Raw genomic sequence first — 19,381 nt, forward strand, 5'->3', positions numbered from 1 at the left:
TGTTGCCCTTTAACGTTGTCCTCTGACAAGTTTTCGCTGTGATGGCTGGATTATGTTCTGCTGTAAAAGGGTCGGATGACACGGCGAAAGCCAAACCCATCTCATTTTTCCTGATGCAAAACAGACGGGATCCTTTCTGCCTCGTCGCATTCCCATTTTATTCTCTGTCTTGTCTGAACAAAGAAGAGTTGATTTCAACAGAAGCAGTTCAGTTGATGGTACAATCAGTCTTAAGGAAAAACAAAACTACATTCAACACGTGTGCAAGAAAATAGGCGTATTTTTCTCTTTGCTGAAAGTCAAATACAGGCCTCAGTTCAGTACTCGCTAGCACCAGTGCAGGAGCAGTCCAAACTCCAGTACCTTGGACAGATTCCTTTTCGCTGTAATCATCAATATATATATATATATATATATATATATATATATATATATATATATATATATATATATACTCAGTAGCTTCTCTGCCAACGTCCATTTTCATTTCTGAGAAGTGTTGCAATGCCTCAGCGCCACTTTGCCCAGTAGAGAAAAAAGGTAATTGCAGGATTGTTCTTCAGTTTGTTCTGTCACTAAGCCTACCGTGAGCTGCCTTCTCGTCATCCACTCACCTCTATCAAGTCTTTGCGGGTCTTTCGGTTTTTTTACCCAACACTGTTTACACAGTAATTATGCCTTATTTACACTGTAGATGGACAACTTATAGTTACTCCTTAAATATTACTCCACATCCCATTCTTTAATGCTTACAGGGTATTTATTATGGTAATCAAGCAGATTTTCTTTTAACAAAACACTTAATTTTGTTTTGGTTGGAGTCTTAGTTCACTTAACAAAAACAATAATAATGGTAATAATCTGTGTTACATTTTAATATTATCCGCTGGGTGTGCGAGCAATGCCTTTATTAAACTGGACAGTGATTTTGAGCCCAGATGTGTAGAACACGGGGATGAGAGCACCGCGGGTCAGTCTTCGAGTTCTGACCACTTTTTCAGACGGCTGTAAAAGGAGGCTGACCTCTAGTGGCTGAAAAGATTATTTCACTTTTGATTTTTTTTTTTCTCTCTCTCACTCTCTCTTATGTTTTCTTTTTTCTAGTTGTGGCCTGAAGTAGGAAGTAGTGTTGATTTGTCAGTGTTCTCCGGGCTTTTGCGTAAATGTAGCCGTACTCACAACTGTTGTCTTAATGATGGCTTCAAAACGGACGATGAAGTTCAAATTTGCCTTAACGTGTGTGCTCAGACATTTCCAACATTTCGCTGTCACTGGGTTTAACCTGCACAGTTCAATCTTGTCACGCAAAAGTTACTGGGTAGTTGTCGTGCAACAGTTGTCTGATTTGTGTCTGTACTTGTCTTTTTTTCATTTCCTCCCAATTCTTTATTATTTTTTGCTTTAGCCACATTTGTTGACTGTCCAACGATAATCATGAACTTTAAAGGGAGTGAAATTCATCTTCCTGTTCTGTTAAGCACCACTAGCAAAAGACTATTACAGCGATTTAGCGAAACTGTGTTGTTGTTGTTGATGTTATTGTTGTTGTTGCGCTTAATAATTTTTCCATCCTAATTTGCTCACTGGGCTAACTATCTCCTATTTATCTTTTCATTTAAATGTACCATTTGTATTCTGGGACGTTTGAAGGATCAACTGTCCCCCCACCCCCCCCTGTTTTGGCACATGTGAACATTTCTGAGAAAATAATATTTATTAGCACTGATAATTGGAGGGTTCAATTAAGATGCTGTTTTATCATCCAAGTTTTATGAATGCTGGATTCTGATAGATTTTAGACCTACAGAAGATTATTTATTGTTGTGGCCATGTGAATCTCTACTCAGGACCAGAGCTTCATTTTTTCCTTTATGGATATCGTGTTAATTAACAAGCAATTATCAAACGACTAGAAGGCCTGTTCAGACGTTCTAATTTATTAGTCACGCAGCTAATATTTTAACTTATTGAAAAAAAAAAAAAGGTACTGAAATATCCTCGACATATTAGCATCAAAAGCTTAAACAGTATAATGAAAAATCTAGCTTCCCTTTCACAATAAAATAGCAATTGTCAAGTCCAGAACTGAAAACATTTTAAAACTTTCAATATTGTCACATCCTGGGAAAAATATCAGCAACGGTTGTAACGGTTCTGTTCTCCTGGAGCTGCCTGAAGGTGCCTTTGGATTTATTCAACATGTCATTAGTTTACTGAGGGAAAAAAAAGATGTAGAATAAGAACAAAAAATGTTGGCCCAGCAATATTTTCACATGTGTAGCTTCACACTGTTGCCACTTTTCAAAGTGCTTTCTTTGTAATTTTAGATCAAGTTTGTTTTTTGTTTTTTTAATTGGTGCATTAGCACCAATGTGATTTTGTGATTAACTAGATAGGAATGTCTTCCTAGACCGAAAGAAAATAACATTTTAAAAATGCAAGGTTGTCCAAGATAATTATTAGCTGCATCTAATATGAACTATTCATCTAAGAACTCCCCAGCTTTTTGTTTCTTCCATCTCTGCACAACTAACTGGATTCTTTAATTATAAGACAGGAAAAAAAAGGTTAATTTAATTAAGTAAAACGTTCTGACATTTGATCTGACAAGAAGAACAAATTTCTTTATTTATTTCCTTCTATGTGTTTGGACTTGTTTTTATTTCTCTTTGCATAGGTATTTCATTAATCACAGCAAAACTCTTAAGTATGGTGAAAGGGAAATGAATATATTTTTGCAATTTTAAATGGTGGATGCTTTATCAAATGTCATCTTCTTGAGAAAAGCTTTCAGAAAAGTGTATTGTCGTCTCAGTATAATAAAAAATGAAAAGCTTTCAGAAAAGTGTATTGCTGTCTCAGTATAATAAATAAAATAAAAAACTTTTCCATTCACTTATTCCTCAGTTGCTTTTTTTTTTTATCAACTAAAACACAAAAAATGCCCCTCAGTTAATGACTGCTGACCACGTTTAAATATAGTTTCAACTTATTCTTTATTCCATTAGAACAGTTGCACTTCAATCAAAAGTGGCAGTAAACAGAAGTGGGTGCCACTTCTTTTTGTGACAATAAATATATTATTCATTCAGCACCCATTTATGCATGAACTTTGAATTTCATCTTCCCACATTATTTATTCTGGAGAGGCGATGTCTTTAAATTCATCACATATTAAATATAAATACACATACATCCAAGAGGAATATGGGCGGGGGGTGGGGGGGGTGGATGGGGGGAGAGCAACAACAACAGTGTATTAGAATTAAGAACTTGTACTAAATTACAGACTTTTGGGCAATAGCAGCACCAGTTTTGGATTAATTTAGGTCCAAGTCATGGATAAAACAGGAAAGATATTTCCTGGAAATCTTAGAAACTGTTTGTAAACCAACTGAATAATTGACTAAATAAAGTGTTTAGCAGCACTTAAAAAACACCACATGTCTTACATTTACAAAGATGCATTGGTAAACGAGGAGCTTTTGCATCAACCTGACTGCTTAAGGCAACTTTGACTGGTCCCTGTGGAAAAGGGTTTGTAAAGCATTGCATTATTGAATGAATACAAATGGAATTAATCTTCAATTCAATACAGCATCGCACAAGGTCTGAAAGGTCCCACAGTGCAGAAGTCTGGAAGTGACTGTTGTGTAAAGGATTCTGCTGAACCTCGTGATGCTCTGCTGGAACTCGGATGTAAGGCAGTAAAAACCAGTCAGTTGTAAGGTGGAGGTCCTGAAAGAGTTGGCTGAAGCGTTGCCAGGTATCAAACTGCCGGGTTCCAAAGAACGATGTGTTCTGGCGCACACATCCCGGAAAGTGAAGCAAGTCACATCAAGTCAAGGACACAAAGTCCCTCATATGTGAAGAGTTCATTGACAGATTAGAGAGACATATTTTTAATTGGAAGTATTAGTCAAATATTCTTGCCAGCTAGCTACTGACTCTACAGCAGGGTTAAACAATTGCGCTCGTCCAGCGTCGTAGCTCCCTTGACGTGGCGCCCAGTGATACAGTGAAAGCGGGTTCCTCATCACATCTACAGCCGCACTTTTGTCTATTTGCTCCGCGGGGTTCCCTTCCATCAAGGTTTAATTTTTAACCTGGGCTGCGCAATGGTCAGGATGCCAATCAGAGACGAGATCAGCCCGCAGAAGGCCACCACGCCTGTGTTCGCCTCATAAATACCCAACCTCTCTAAGGGAATTAAGAGATCACAGGTGTTTTTTAACACATCAATGGTAACATCTGGATGTGATCTGAGCGTGACCAGCAGCAGGAAGAGCAAAGCATCCAGCTGAGGTATCAGGACCTCGGCAACGTCGGGGCTCTCACCGAGATGCCTGTCCATCTTCTGCCTAAAGCTCTCATCTCTGGCCGTCTGCGTCATCAGCTGAACGGTGACGTATGCGTCCCTCGCCATGCTCAAAAGCAGCGAGACCAAGTTGAAGTAGGAGGAATACTGGCTCCACCGCTCCTTGTCGATGTTGCGGAGGAGGCCGAGGCCTCGCGCCCACAGCACGTTGTCGCAGATGAAGTAGAAGGCGCGGTTGACGTTGGCCACGGTCAGGCACAGGCACAGCACTCGGTCGGAGAGACGCATTGTCCTCTGAGCGGCCTCAATGGAATTTACTGTGTTTCCCAGTCTGAGCACTGGGAGAAAGGAGGGCATTAGAGCATGACTGATTCAGTATGAAGTGTCGGGTCAACAATCCAGAGCGACTCTCCATGACAGATGAGCAACTTCTAAACTTCACTATACAGCGACTGTATTCGTTTTTAATAATATTTCTAAAGTTAATTCTTTGGTGATATCATGAGTCATATGAACGTTAAACATCTAGGCAGAAGCATACAGTGGCCGTTTCTTTGTCTCAAAAGCTATTTGACTTGGGCGGACACACAAAAAAAATGGCAATTTGTCAAAACCTTTGGCAGGCGTTTTCTTGTGAACAGCGTGATGGCGAGGACTGTTTAAATACAAACTGTCATTGAACAGCACGTTCAGTGCTCATCGGTTACGTATCGGAAGACACTTGTGTGTGTCTAATTTCTTTGTTTGACATGTTATGCAATGCACTATTGAAACACTGATCAGTTGGACATGAGCATTCAAAGGTTTTAGAGAGGGTGAAATATTTCAGCTGCATTCTGAAATTTCACCCGACTGAACTTGTGAAATTTTCCAGACCTTTTTGTGAGTCATGAATACAGATGCTTTAAATCTCCTTTGGTGGGGTTGAAATGTAGCAGAGCAGCAATGACACAAAGGAAAAAGAAAAAATAACTGTATGGTGGTTCAGGAAAAAAAAAAAAAAAAAGAAAAAAGGCTGGCCCCTGATAAAGGTCTATCACAACAGCATTAAGTGGGACAAGAGTGTCAACACTGACTGAGCTGCTCAAAGCCAGGCTAAAGGTCTGAATCCACAGTTCCTTTGGACATCCACAGTCACCTCTCTCAGGTCCAAGAGGCAATAAAGGAAACGGACCAACAAGTGGATGAACAGCCATTAACCTCCTCTCAGCGTAAAGGTTGGAGGCCACCGCTATGTTAAGCCAATGCTTTTTGGAGTTTTTATACCTAAAAATGGTCACTCCTCACTCAGAAATGTCAAAAGTGCAAGCGCTGTGGAAGGAGCAAAACGTTGCTTTTACAAGCCACACAACACAAAAGTCCTGCTCTCTGATATCTTTTAAGCCATTGGAGGAGTTACCACATCACCCCAGAGCCCACGGTGACAAAAAAAAATATATCAGGTTAAAGGGAATTACAGAAAATATATTAAAACTAAGATCCAACTGAACTTTAAAATTAGTGTACATCATTTGTTTTTGTTTTGTTTTAGTTATTAGCTATGGATCAACCTGATGGAGGACACTTGCAGTTATTTTCTTAGGCCTTCTTATTGCGTAGACAGTAAAGCTTATTTTTGCTGTTGCCAAAGAGGTGCATTTAGGTTCGTAGCGAAAGAATAATGTGAAAACCGAGAGAAGAGCGTACAGAGCACTGAAAGTATTGTTCCACAAACCACACAGCTGTCAAATATGTATGTATCATATGTAAGAATTAATTATATGGAGCTTTGCTGTGAAATTTGTAAAGTACTAAACAAACGCGCAAAAAAGAACAACTGTCAGTTAGACACCCTCATCACAACTGTTGCATTTTTTTTCCCCAGCACTTTTTGTTGCATTTTTTTGGGATGAAAAGTGCTTTATAAATAAAGTTTGATCGTATATAAATGAAATGTCTAAAACCTTTTTTTTGTTTTTTTTGTTTTGTTTTGTTTTTTTTGCAATGGACACAAAGCCATTAATGTCAACAAATAAGGTTTCATTTAAACACTCTTTGACAACACAACATGCCAGAACAACGTAAGACGATAGGAAATGGCAACCTTTGTATGTGTTTGACAGATTTACTGTTGTCGAGATGCGCTTCATGCGCTCTGGACTCGACAGCGAGCTCACCTTTGTTGTTTATGACCGTCGCTAATGAGCCTTGACCTCTGGCCAAACTGACACTCGAACCACATACTCACATTTTCTCCCCGCGCTCATCGCAGCCTCGAGGCTTTTCAGCTTCGTCACAAATTCCTTTCGTCCCGTGTTCCTTCGAAGCAGGTATACCGTCAGTGCGCAAGCGTACTGCGTTGTCCTGGAACATTGTCAAGGCAGGAGAAAGATAATAAATAAAAGTGACAGGCGATGTGCTCCCACCCTGTTATGTGTCCTCTCGGTGTAGTTTTACTCGAGAAAAAAAAATCGTTTAGTTTAAATCCGACACTGCAAAACGAATAAGACAAACGCTTACCTGAATATACGGTCCTTTCCTTGTGTTTGGCTGGTGAATTTTACCACGGCGTCCATGGTTGCAATGAGGGAACAGGTTGTACTCGAGAGTTAGTCAAAGCCTCATTAAAGCACCGCCTTCGCGTTAATGTCCCCTTGGGGTCGTCCAATCGTAAAAAACAAAAAACAAAAAAACGAACACACTACGTCAGTGGCGCGTTTCCATTCTGTGGCAATAGTAAAAGGTCACAAACGGAATTGGTGGAACTTTTTTACACGCTCGTCCCTCTGCCTGGACGGTTTGGTCGGTCCGTGTACGGAACGCAAGTTGAACAAAGCCTGCCTTGTTTCACCACGGACACGTGTTCATGTCGGACTAAAATCCGAGCGGTCAAAAGAAATAATATTAATAAACCGGCGCGTCAGTATACAAAACATGTTAGGTAAAACCTCTTTCGTGTTTTTCTGGACGCACAAATGTAGGCTCCTTTTTCTTTTTCTTTTTTTTTTTTTTAAATATAAATTACACATTTAGAGAAGGTTTTGTCGAAAGAGTTTCGTTGTATAAAAAAAGTGAATGTTTGAAACCACGAACACATCGTTAGGTTAGTATTATTTTCACAGACACATTACAATTCAATCCTAGTGCATCTAAACCTCTTGCAATTTTTTTCAACACATTTTAATGAACAGCTCTTCTACTTAATTTTAGAAATGTGTACCTACGTATTTTGAACACTAGGTGGGCCTGTGGTAGAGGTTAGACAATTAAGCAACAGAAATTCTGACGTCGAACTAGGTCTAATGTTTATACAAGTTCTTTATTATTAGAGGGGTTTTTTAAAAAAAAAAAAATAAATAAATAAATAAATAAAAACTTTGTTTTTTAATAACACCAGATTCCTGATCAAATGAATTGCCTAAGAAAGTTTTTGGGGTATTTTTTTTTTTTTATTATTATTTTTTTTATTTATTTTAACATTTAATAGAAATTTAACTTTTATATAGCAGCTTGCTCTGCATTATACACATTACATTTTACTTACTAAAGTTGGCAAATATATTTTCTTGAATCTGGTTTATAAATATATGTCTGAGAGTCTGAGACTGCATTTTTTTTTTTTTTATCAAAATAGAATGATATTCTGATAATCATTAAAAATAAAATAAACATAAAAGAAAAACAAAATGCTTGTAGCCCAGAATGATTTTATATTTATATTTTATAAATATTTTTTTAAATTATAACATTCCCAAAAAAATTCTAAGACATTGACATCAGAAAAAGCAGTTTTCCCAGTTTTTCTTGAAATGTCCTTTTCTGCCCGTCGACATTTTTTTCCCCACATTTCCTCTTTTTTGCACTGACAAGGTATCGGTTTCCATCACCATGAGAAGTGTTTCCATCAGACCTGTGAGTCCTGGGAGACTGGTTATTGGCTCCAGCACCTATACATCATATTACTGTCTCCGCTGGGTAATTGTCAGAAAACCTTCAGCCTCATGGGAGAAGTCTTTGCTTTGATTGACTGTAATCTAAGCTTTGAACAGCAGATAACATGACCTGTAAAAACATAATTTTATTATTTGGGTATCCAGTTGATTGATTTTCCTATGAACAGTATATCTCATCTTTTATTCAAACAATACTCAACTCACAGTGTAGAATCTTCAGAGTTGTTGTTACACAGAGGCTGGATTGATTTGGAAAGAGCTTCTGAAAAAAATAGTTCTGACCAAATACCCCAGCAGGTTAAGAAGTTCCTTAAAAATGTCACAAAATATTATTTTAGGTAGGGCCTACATGGATTCCATCCCAATATGTGTTGGTGCAATACTTGGCAAATCTTTTTCTTTTGGAGAATAATGGTCAGAGAATGTTGATCAATAGTGCAAAAGAATGAGGACAAGTGGGAATAAAATGAATGAATAATTAATTATAACAATACACATGGAGAATTTGTTGTATAGTTGATAGAACTGCAGCTATAGAAGCTCCAGACTGATCCTAATCACTCTGCCAGGAAGTAATGGACTAGTGTGTGGTCGTCTAAAACCTATACAGATACAGTTGCACGGAGAGACCTGTGAGTAAAACTCTATTTGAGGAAAGTGAGGATGCACAGAAGTACTAGAAACCAGACAATTAAAATCATCTGTATTTATAAGTACACCAAATTGTTTTGAAAACCTCTGTGTAAAATCAGCACGTCGATGATCCCAAGTTGAAGCATTGCAAAAGTTTCTTGTGAGGTGTGACGGTTGTGCTTCAATCAGCATATTAATCAACAAGTGGAAGCTATTTGATGTGGTGTCTTATGAGGAGCAAAGAACAAAACATGGCATCAGCATCGAGTGGTTTGTTTGTGAGTTTGCAGATGAAGTGTTCTGGCAACTTTTGAGAGTGCGCTCAAGGTGTGCTCTGTCACACAGGGAACAATTCTTTTGATTCTTCTGGTAACTTAGATAAGGATCTAAATGTGCGCTATAATACCAACGTGAAGTAGCCTTTCAAGGTCAAAGTAATATCCCTTTTGTCAAAAGCTCACACTGTGTACCTGAATGGAGGACTGATTTCTGTGTACTTTTTCCTCATCAGGAAGTGACCACCGCAAGACAGTTCAGGCAGCCAGCTGGAACTGGCCTGACCTGAGGCGCTCTACTCCCCACACCTGCCTATCAAATGCACAATCTTCATTTGGTGGTCTATTTAAGCCGCCCAGTCTCTCAACTCTCCCTCTGCCTGTCGATGCACGATGCCCTGCATCAGTGCTACACCTGTTATTTCAGCCCCTGCTCTGCCCCAGCTTCCACCTGCAGGCACCGGGATAATGTATGTTTCTCTCAACACTCCGCATAATCTTTATGCCAATTTGCTGAGGGGAGCGATAAGATCGGGGCCTGCAAGCCAAACATGTCACATGCAATTTCTGCTGCAATACACATCACAGTTGTCTGACTGAACTTGATTTAGTTTATTTTTGCTGTGCATTGTGCTCCGTTCCTTGTCTGGTACCTGCTATGTGAGGCACTCTGTGGTGAAAAAGGGAAATCTAAGTAGAGTGCTGATGAAAAATTTTCATTATTATGAAAATAATACATCAAAAGAAAAATATACAATCTAAGCATACACAGCCTTTTCTTGAAACACTTCAAGGCAATGAAGTTTTAAGTGTGTAAAACAGCAGTGACGGCGCATGTGGAGTGTGTGGGAGGATGGATTTCTTCAATCCATGACCACCATCTAATCATCAAAAATACAACACAGGGAACAATTGCTTTGGGGGTTATCAAAGACGTCCAACTGTGAGGATATTAAGCTGCAACAGTTCAAACATACAATGGCCTACAATGTAGCCACCAAAGAAAAAAGAGCCATACTGAAGCACATGCAGCCAAACATAGACAAGTGTTGCAAAAATGTCCAACCAAATTTTCTGATGTATATGAAGACTTTAAGCTGTCTTGAATTCATATTCCGTTCCATAACCTAAACCCATGCCCTCACCTTTACCTAACCCTGATTCATATTCTGCCTCTCTGCTTCCTTGTTTACTCCACAATTTATTGATTAAGTTGTCAAGGCCAGACAATTTGTCTTCACTTCAAAAAGTCCTCAGTCTGATGGTCGGAAATGTAATTGGTCCTCACAAAGTCATATTTACAAGTACACACACACACACACACACACACCGAGAGAGTCGGTTAATCATCACTCGCACAGTGAGTTCTTGCACTTGATAACAGCCTTTAGAAAACTTTTTTTCCCCACAACTTTTCTTTTAGAATATTTGTAGATAATTTGATAAACCAAGACCTTTTTCATAAATTTTATCTTTTAAACAGCAAAACAAGAGCTGTTCCTTAATATTAATGTAAGTCACAAATTAAGTGAAGCAATAAAAGGACACTGCTGCGCAAAAGAAGATTGTGTAGTTATCATTGTGCAACCTGACAAATACACTACACGGATGATTTTTGAATTATCACAAAATAATGCGTGTGCAGAAGCTGACCGATAAATCAAATTTGTATTCCAATGTAATCAGCATCTTGAAGAAATGATTTGCTGCTTTTCTCAACAAGCAATTCCTTTGCCCAAAGTCAACGCATTAACATTTGTTAATTTTTGCCAAAGCATTGCTGTGTTAATCAACATCATATTCAGATGGAGCCTTAATCTCTCAGAAGTCTCAAATCTAAAACGGCGTTGACGCCTGCACTTTCAAAGCAGTAGGACTTTACAGCGGCATACAAATATCAGCTCGCCTGGCCTTTTCTATTAAACCCTTTCTTACAAACAGTTTCATGTCATTTGAAATAGAATTTAAGTAGGACATTTTTGAAACGTCAAGGTTACATATTGCCACACGTATCATGAATAATTTACAAAATGGAATGGGGAGCTTTGATGCCTTGGGGTCCCGCCGGATGAGCTGGAGGAGGTGACTGGGGCCAGGGAGGTCTGGGCATCTCTGCTTAGGCTGCTGCCCCCGCGACCCGACTCCGGATAATGCGGCAGGAGAAGAAGAAGAAGAAGAATGGGGAGCTTGTTGTGACGTGTGTGTGTGTGGGTCTTTTCATTTTCTCACCAGTATCCCCATTTATCAAGGACGCATGAGCTTAATGCACAAACAGCTGACGCACCATATGGCTCATCCGCTGCATCTGCATGGATCTACATGACTCCTTTCCACTTTGACACACACGCATTCATTCTCATGGTGAAGCACACTCGCAGCTCGGCAATCTCACCTGATCACCTGACGCAGATTGAGTGAATATCAAGTTTGAGGCTTTCAGTGATTATTTGTAGGCATCTATGTGCCGGGCAAGACTGTGATTTCTCACATGCTCCGAATGTCAAGATGAATGTGATTAGGATGAGGGGGGAAAAACGGAAACTTGTTGCTGAATCTGGATATTTTTGTTAGCGAGGTCAACATGTTTTATCGCCTGTCGTGAATCCCACACAGAGGTTTAAAAACAAGGCCCACGCACTTGCTGCTCTGGCTCACTTTACACGGCTGCCTTCTCTCGCACGCAGCTCACCTCCGGAACTCAAGGCCACGGTAAAGACATCACCGCACTCGGCCTGCTGCCAGATTGTTCTTCGCCTACTACCTAGAATTACTCGCACTTCTCGCCTGCCCGACCTCCTGTTATCACCCTGACCACAAGTCCTTATTGGATGTGCTGTGTTATATCAGCCCCTCCACTATCACCCACTCTCGCAAACGCCACATGCAATTTCCAAAATTGCAAAAGCTCTATACTGAGCAACCCTGCGACTGTGTGCTGCAATTAGATGCCACAAACAGCTTGACTACAATTTGTCTGATGGTTAAGTGCAAGGCTGTCTACACTGTATATAGTCTAGATACTGGGCTTGATTGCTGGGAATGAGCAGCAGATGAGTGTAATCAGGTGGGTAAAGGCAGGTGTACAGAGTGAGCAGTGGAAAATGACCTTGGCCAGGTGAAGAAATGAGGTGCGTGTGCGGTTTAAATGAAGAAAATTTTTCCGCCATCTCAGATGGGACATGAGTAAACACTGCAGTGCAGATGCTTTTCTTGATGTAATTTCCTCACTGCTTGAAGGTATTTGGCTGCTCTGAGACCTCCTCCGGCAGGTTCCATCCATTTCATCGGCCAATTTCATCATCTAAAAGGTGCGTTAGTTGCCGCCAACAGTGCCTTCCCTCTGGATTTTAGAGATGTATGGTGGCCCTCTCCTTGGGACTGAAATCAAAAGGCTCAGAACCTTTTTTGTTTGTTTTTGTGAAGAAGAGACATGAGAAATAACTCTGAGGCCGGGAAGATGATAATCAAAAGAGGAAAGAGACTCAGTTTAGACAAGTTCTTTTTTTTTTTTTTTTTTTTTAAAAAGGAAGACTCGGAAAGTTTGCGGTGTCAAAAAAACAAAACTTGTTTGGTTGCATTAATTGGGTCTGGGGAACAATCTGGGTCGATGTCATAGAAAGTCCAAGATCTAAAAACAGGAAGTGGTATAATCAAATAAAAGAGGAAAAAAAGGAAAACAAACTCACATGCAAAGCCTGTCAACAAATTGGCTAATCTTGAAATGTGGTCTTTGCATATTTGTGTCAAAAATTAGAGGGTGCGCCCTTCACTTAAAGTCAAACCCATTCATATCTGCTTGCATCGTCTCCCTACGTCTGTAACAGAGCGAGCGTCCGACATTTTGGGCGAACCTTGAGACCCCAACTCACAGTCACATGATTCTATGAGCCCAGCTGTATGCTTGATACAGTATGTACGGGACCAAGGCAGACCAATTTTTTGTCATTAGGCTCAAAATTGCTAGAGGCGACCATTAGTGTAATCAGTGCACTTGGAATGCATGCAAGTATGCAGTGCATGATGTATCTGCACTTCCAAAGTTCTTTTTAAATGTCTTTCAGGCGTAACAGCGACAGCTTGCAAGTGAATCAGCGACGCAGCTTGCAAGTGAAGCAGCGACGTCCTTATAATGAGGACAAAATATGACCAAACTAACGCCTGTACTCTTATTTTCACACGTCATATGCACAAGAAGGTTTCTGGTGCATGGAGCGTTGTGGAGTTTCCAGACCATTATGAGATGTGCTGCAGCAAAGAAATACTCTTTGCATTCAGACCATCCATAGGGAAAGTCCATAATATGACTGTATTATAATCCCACCCTATCATATGTCATTATATATTCACTATATTATAATTGTGTCTTTGATGTGCCACACATGAATCACCACAGCCTTAAGACATTCCAGAGCTCCAGAGTGTTCATTTGCATGTTGCGCAACTGTCTGCTCCTCTCTGTTCAGGACTAGAAGCATTTCAAGATGTTCCTGAGATTAAATGGATATTTTGAAAACGCCAACATGATGGCCTGATCATCACCGGACATAATTTCGTATGAGAGTTTGAGTGGTTGGGTTTTTAGATATGTATCAGTGACTCAGGGTTCAACAACAGCTTCTCCTCATTGAGCGCTCGACTGATGTATTTGTTTTTCTGTCCGGCAGCTCGAACTACAGAATGAGTTTCTTTTCATTTCATAGAATCAACGCTAGAGAGCAAAATATTCATTTTTTTTCCCCCTTTCAGAGGAAGAGTGCAATGTGAGTTTGTTATAGAAAAATGTCCTGCTGAGAAAAAAAAAGCGACACGGCCCTCGGATACATCAATAAAGCATTAAATGAAGGTGGAGTGTGCTGGGATGCATGTATCCCCAGCTGAATGCTCTCACGCTTGTGCTATTTAGTATTGCTGAAGGACCCGCAGAAAGCAAATCACTGAGTGCGCATATACAGTCAAATGGGTTTCGGAATGGAAAACCCACATTTATATTAACCACCAGAGGTTAGATCTACATAAATTGGTTATTGCCTCTTGTAATTTCCAGCCAAGTAAAACTTTCCCAATCTATCTCGGAAGTTGAGCTCATGATTGCCCACCCAGTTCTGCAACAGCTGCAGCGCCCATTTGTGTACATTCAAAGAAACTTACCAATGGGCAATACTGCAATTCAAACTCCATTACGTAATAAGTGGAAATGCAGAAAAGAAATAAATATTCTATTGTAATCACAAAGCTTATTATGAACAATGGGCTTGGAAAACTTTCCTCTGAATGGATGTAAATTCAATCTCACGTGTCTGAAGTGTATTTCAATTAAACGAGGCGAGCCATGCAAGCCAGTTGAGGCAGTCAAATGGTGCTGAAACACTGATACACGTTACATGCTCTGCTCTCCACAACCACATTGCCAACGCACCCTCTTAATACGTCGGTTAGTTAAAACAGCCCCAATCCATCAAATCTCCCTCTGCACGTTACTGCGCTGTTGCCCTGCAGTGCCGCACCTGTCATTTCAACCCCACCCCCATACACCCCACCATCCACCTGCAGGCTCCCTGCAGGCTCCAGGGATATCTTCACTCCCCATAATCTGCGATCCTGTTAAGGGCGCTTTGCAGGTGCTAACCATCTGTGAGGGGTGATGTGGCCTGGACGGCAAACGTGTGACATGCGGTTGCAGCAGCAGTAAACGTATCAAATGTGAGATGTCTGAGTGAAATGAATCAATGGGATCGGCTTTGGCAGGATTAGATTACAGCCAGAATTCGGGTTTGTAACAACCACTACAAACTGCATATTAGAGCGACAAACTGCTTGTGCGACTTCACCTAAACTAAATTACAGTTAAAGTTCCACAGCTGATGCGCAACAAATAAACAAGTGAAAATGTGCAATGGTGTGCAAAGGCCTTTTACAGTCAAGGCTGTGACAACATACAGCAACAGTGGTGCGTCTTCAGCAATATGCGTCATTGTCATCGAGCACTTTAATAGTATAATAATAGTTCCGTCCAAGCTGTTATTCCACTCCTTCTCCTTTCAGTTATTCCCTTTGGCGGCAGCCACAGTGCACTGGGTGCAGAGTTGAAGTGCACGACTCAAAACAAAGTATGAAATTGAAGTACTTTTTAATGGCAAAAGTATCAACGTACAACCACTCTATATTTGACAGGCTATCAAAAGTTGCAAAATCACAAAACGAGACAAACAAAACATTGCAACAAAACAAAGACTGACAAAATGAGGCAAAGCCACAAAACCTGGTTCAATAAAGTGGCACAGGAAATGCTGGTCCTTGACAAATGACCACAGAACAAGGGCAAAGGCAGACTATATAAAGTCAAGGTTAACGGGGAACAGGTGGACACAATCAGGGCGGGAAGAGAACAGGTTGACACAATAAGGGTAGGAAGACTAATCAGATATGGCTGGAAACACACATGGGATGGGCAGGTTAAGAGCCAGTTAACCAACACATCAAGGAAAGGATTTCAAAATAAAAGCCGAGAGACAAGACACTACAAAACTAACAAATGAGCACATGACAGAAAGTTCGGGACGTGACAGACAGCCAATCATCGGCCTCCAACACCCTGTCCCTCGGGTCCTGTTCTCTCACACCAAGTCACTTCACCCCCTCACTCTGCACTCATCTTATCATTTCACTTCTCACATTCACCGTTTTTTTTATAAGTGACAATAAACTAAACCAAACTAAACTCGCCATCACCACATCCACAGGTCTCCTCTTAGACCAGACTGCTCCAACCTGAGCCTCATTCTATCCATACATTCACTATCCAGCCAAGCTGTTAATCACAGGCCTATGTCTTTGGTCCACGCATGTACATATGTATGCACACGGGTGTGTTTAGGATGTAAAGGGCTATTTTGAATGCTATAAGCGCGCATGGATTTGCATATGCACGCAGCAAATATGTCACATTCAGCCCACAGCGTTTGTCGATTACGCCTGCGACCTGTACCAGCGAATCTCAAGGGAGTTGTCAGGTGATAGTGCAAGCTTGTTTCACGGCAAAACCAATACGTTCCGCCACCCCCCCACACCTCCCCGCCCCACCCCACCCCTGCTGTGCCCAATGTTTTTTTCATGATTATTCCTTGATTACACGGCGATGATCAGAACTTTATACCGATGTCAAAAGCCAGTGGCTCCATTTCATGTTTCATGATTCAAGGCCTTTTGATGCAAAGCGTAATATCGCTTCAGTTCAGGCCCTTAATATGTATGGAACAATTTGAACACATGCATATTGTAAATACTGATGTCCTCTTCCATCCTGGCGATGTTGTTGGGTAGGTGCGATTTCAGTATCGTCACACTGGGAAATCAACTCTGCACAATCGCAAGACGTTCCAGGTGGGCCAACCATTGAGTTGTGGGCTTTGACAGTTCAAGTGGAGATGAACCTCGCCAAGGAGTCTCTCACTACACTGGCAACGACAAAAATTGGGCACTGATTTTCCAGGAAACATTTAAAAAAAAAAGTAATTGCAGGTGCAAAAATTAAGCAGTAACACTGAAAAAAGACACAACAGTCTCACATTTAGCTGCAGTAGGCATGTGTTTGAAGATGAAAACCCTGCTACTGAAACGGGGCGTGGTGTGAACCCAAATGCAGCACAAACAGCGTAGTAGAAATTGCAATGAGGGGGTAGGTGTTGGATCAGTAGCAGGCCCGAACCAACAAGGGCCAGGGAACAGGCAGACAGACACCAGAGACGCAGAGGCTGTAGACGTGGTCGGGGGCAGAAGGCTGGTCGGGTTGCCGGGGAGCTGGCGGTCGAGGCAGGTCGGGGACTGAAGGCTGGTCGGGTTGCTGGGAGGCAGGACGTCAGGGAAAAACGGGGTCGGAACCGAGAAGGCAGGAGGCGGATTACCAAGAGCGGAAGCGGGCAGGTCAGAACACCAGGGAAATCCAAGCTGGATCGGGTCAGGGACAGGCTCGGTCGACAACGGGTGATCAGGCAGAGAACCGCTGGAAGGTCTTGCATGGGGACAAAGAACAATCTGGCAAAGAATGGGTGTGGAGCAGGAGCATATATACTGAGCTGATTGCAGATGAAGAGCAGCTGTGAGCACAGGTGAGTGGAGTGGCTGATGAGGTGGGAGTGGCTGGCATGCTGAATGGAAAAGTACTGTGACAGCTACTAGTTTGCGCAAACAGTCCATCAGGAAAAGCAACAGGGACAATGTGCAACATTGCCTTTAAATTTTGGAGAACAAACTGGTTGGGAAAATTTAAAAAAACTGAAACTTTGTTTTTTGAATGAAATTTAAAATTATTGAAGATTCTTAATGATTTGTGGAACAGTGTGACCCAATGAGAGGAACCTGAAGATTTATCATCTAACAGCCAGGCCGTTAGCATTTACAGTTCAAAGTGTCTTGTATTTTCCAAATTTGTAGTGTGGGTGGGCTTCTCCGAGTGCCATGCGCAGGGTCTAAGGTTAATCATTGCTTTGATTTTTGGGGCAAATTATGCATGTATGCTGATGTGTGTCTGTCTAGGAGGATCCCACGAAGCGAACAAGCCAATGCATAAATCAGAGAAATGGGATTATGCTTTTAGAGGCAAATGAATGAAAACAGAGAGCGAGATCGGCAGCTGGTGTGAAAGCCTAAAGAAAGCCGGTCGCAGCAGAGTCAACGCGTGGAATCCAGAGCCGCAGACATGATGATGTTCATCTTCAAAGCTTCAGCCGGTCAATTGATGTAAACCTTTTAAACAAAAATCTACCGTGTTTATCCTTCCATCATATGTCACCACATATTTTATGGAATTTGCATATGGATAAACTTTGTTCAAACGTTATCCTGCTCAAGCTAACTGGATCTGTCTTTGGGCTGCGTTTGGATCAATAGACATAAGTGCCCTTAAGCCAGTGGCTCACTGCCTGTTCATTTGCAACACTGGGTGCTGGGCTTAAAAAGGAGCTTTTGATATGCAGCACAGCCCCTGGCTAGAATCACTTCTCTCTCTCTCTCTTTTTTCAAAATGAATTTAGAATTTCCATAGTGCTTGATGAGAACGAGAGAGAGAAGTGATTCATCGAAACTTTAATAAAAAAAAGAAAAAAAAAGTGGAAAAACGCACAAAGTAGTGGATAATTCTTCTCCCTGAGCAGTGTCTTTGTGACGGCAGGGAGCCTCCTCATGAGGAATGTGTTGCTCCAGGAGGAAATGTGACTTCAAGGAATAATTTATCATACCCAGTCCACTGAGTGAGTGACAAGCACTAATATATCTAGTTCTGATTTCTCTTGAGACACATAAGTATTAATTACTCATAGTCACACACCATCACTGCTGCACTTTTGAAGTGATGCGTATGTATGGTCAAGGTATCAGAATAAAAACTTGCTTTGTGTGCTGTGTGACATTCTGTCTCGCTTTGCACTTCGTGCTACCGTCGCATTTCTCTCGTGTTCTTGTGTCTCATAAATAAATTGTTGTCAAGTGTAAACATAAATGACCCCATTGTGTCGTTGTGAAATTAGTATTCTTACAAATTGAGAAAGCCACTGAGACTCATCAGCCTTAAAACTTACAGCTGTGAGAACAGATGAATGAACAAATTAGGCTGTCTGCCACTGAGCTGGTTTCCATAGCTGCCCCCACTCCATCTCACCACTGGCAGATGTTAGAGATTAGATGAAAGAGTTGAAGCCAATGTGCCACATTTCTTCCTGTTGTTTCAACTGTTCAGTAAATGCACTGGAACTCAGATTGGACAGTGTTAAATCTCAAAATGATTGTCTGCCAAAATGATTGTGCAAAAGCTATTTCACCACAGCAAGATGACTGCCCAGAGATTTGGTTGTTTTCATGTAAGCGCAACCTAATAATCCAGTGCAGAACAGCATGGAAAAAAAGGACATGGCTAAGAGCAGAAAACTGCTAATCACTGTACTCCCAATGATTTTATCCATTCAACTTGCACTGTGTTTTTGTTTGGACTCCTTCGATTGCCGCCTTTGAATGAAGCTTGCGCTGTTTGCATCCGGTAAATGTTCCTCCCCTGTTTTTGAATGAATTGACAAATGGGGTGGGTGGGAAAGGAAACGTCGATAAAGGAAAACCGTTGAGACATAAAAACATGAAATGTGTGATTTTCTTGAAATGCTGCAGCACAGAGAAGAAAAGACTGGAAACATCTGATGTTGCCTGTCGTGCATCACCATGTGAGTGAGACAGAGTGG

At 41.1% G+C, this 19,381-nt stretch overlaps 1 protein-coding gene across 1 annotated transcript; it reads right to left on the reverse strand.

Annotated features, from left to right (window-relative positions):
• Window positions 1–2,272: 2,272 nt before the first annotated feature.
• pex11a (peroxisomal biogenesis factor 11 alpha) lies at window positions 2,273–7,136 on the reverse strand. Its single transcript, XM_076037935.1, has 3 exons — window positions 6,818–7,136; window positions 6,546–6,661; window positions 2,273–4,656 (listed from the first exon to the last, which is right to left on the reverse strand). The coding sequence occupies exons 1-3, from the start codon at window positions 6,871–6,873 to the stop codon at window positions 4,088–4,090; spliced, it is 741 nt and encodes a 246-aa protein (XP_075894050.1). The 5' UTR covers window positions 6,874–7,136; the 3' UTR covers window positions 2,273–4,087.
• Between the last annotated feature and the right edge of the window lie 12,245 nt (window positions 7,137–19,381).

Source organism: Nelusetta ayraudi, unplaced genomic scaffold (genome assembly GCF_046127955.1).
Source record: "Nelusetta ayraudi isolate G7.1 ecotype Tasmania unplaced genomic scaffold, CSIRO-AGI_Nayr_v1 ptg000053l, whole genome shotgun sequence".
Taxonomy (NCBI): domain Eukaryota; kingdom Metazoa; phylum Chordata; class Actinopteri; order Tetraodontiformes; family Monacanthidae; genus Nelusetta; species Nelusetta ayraudi.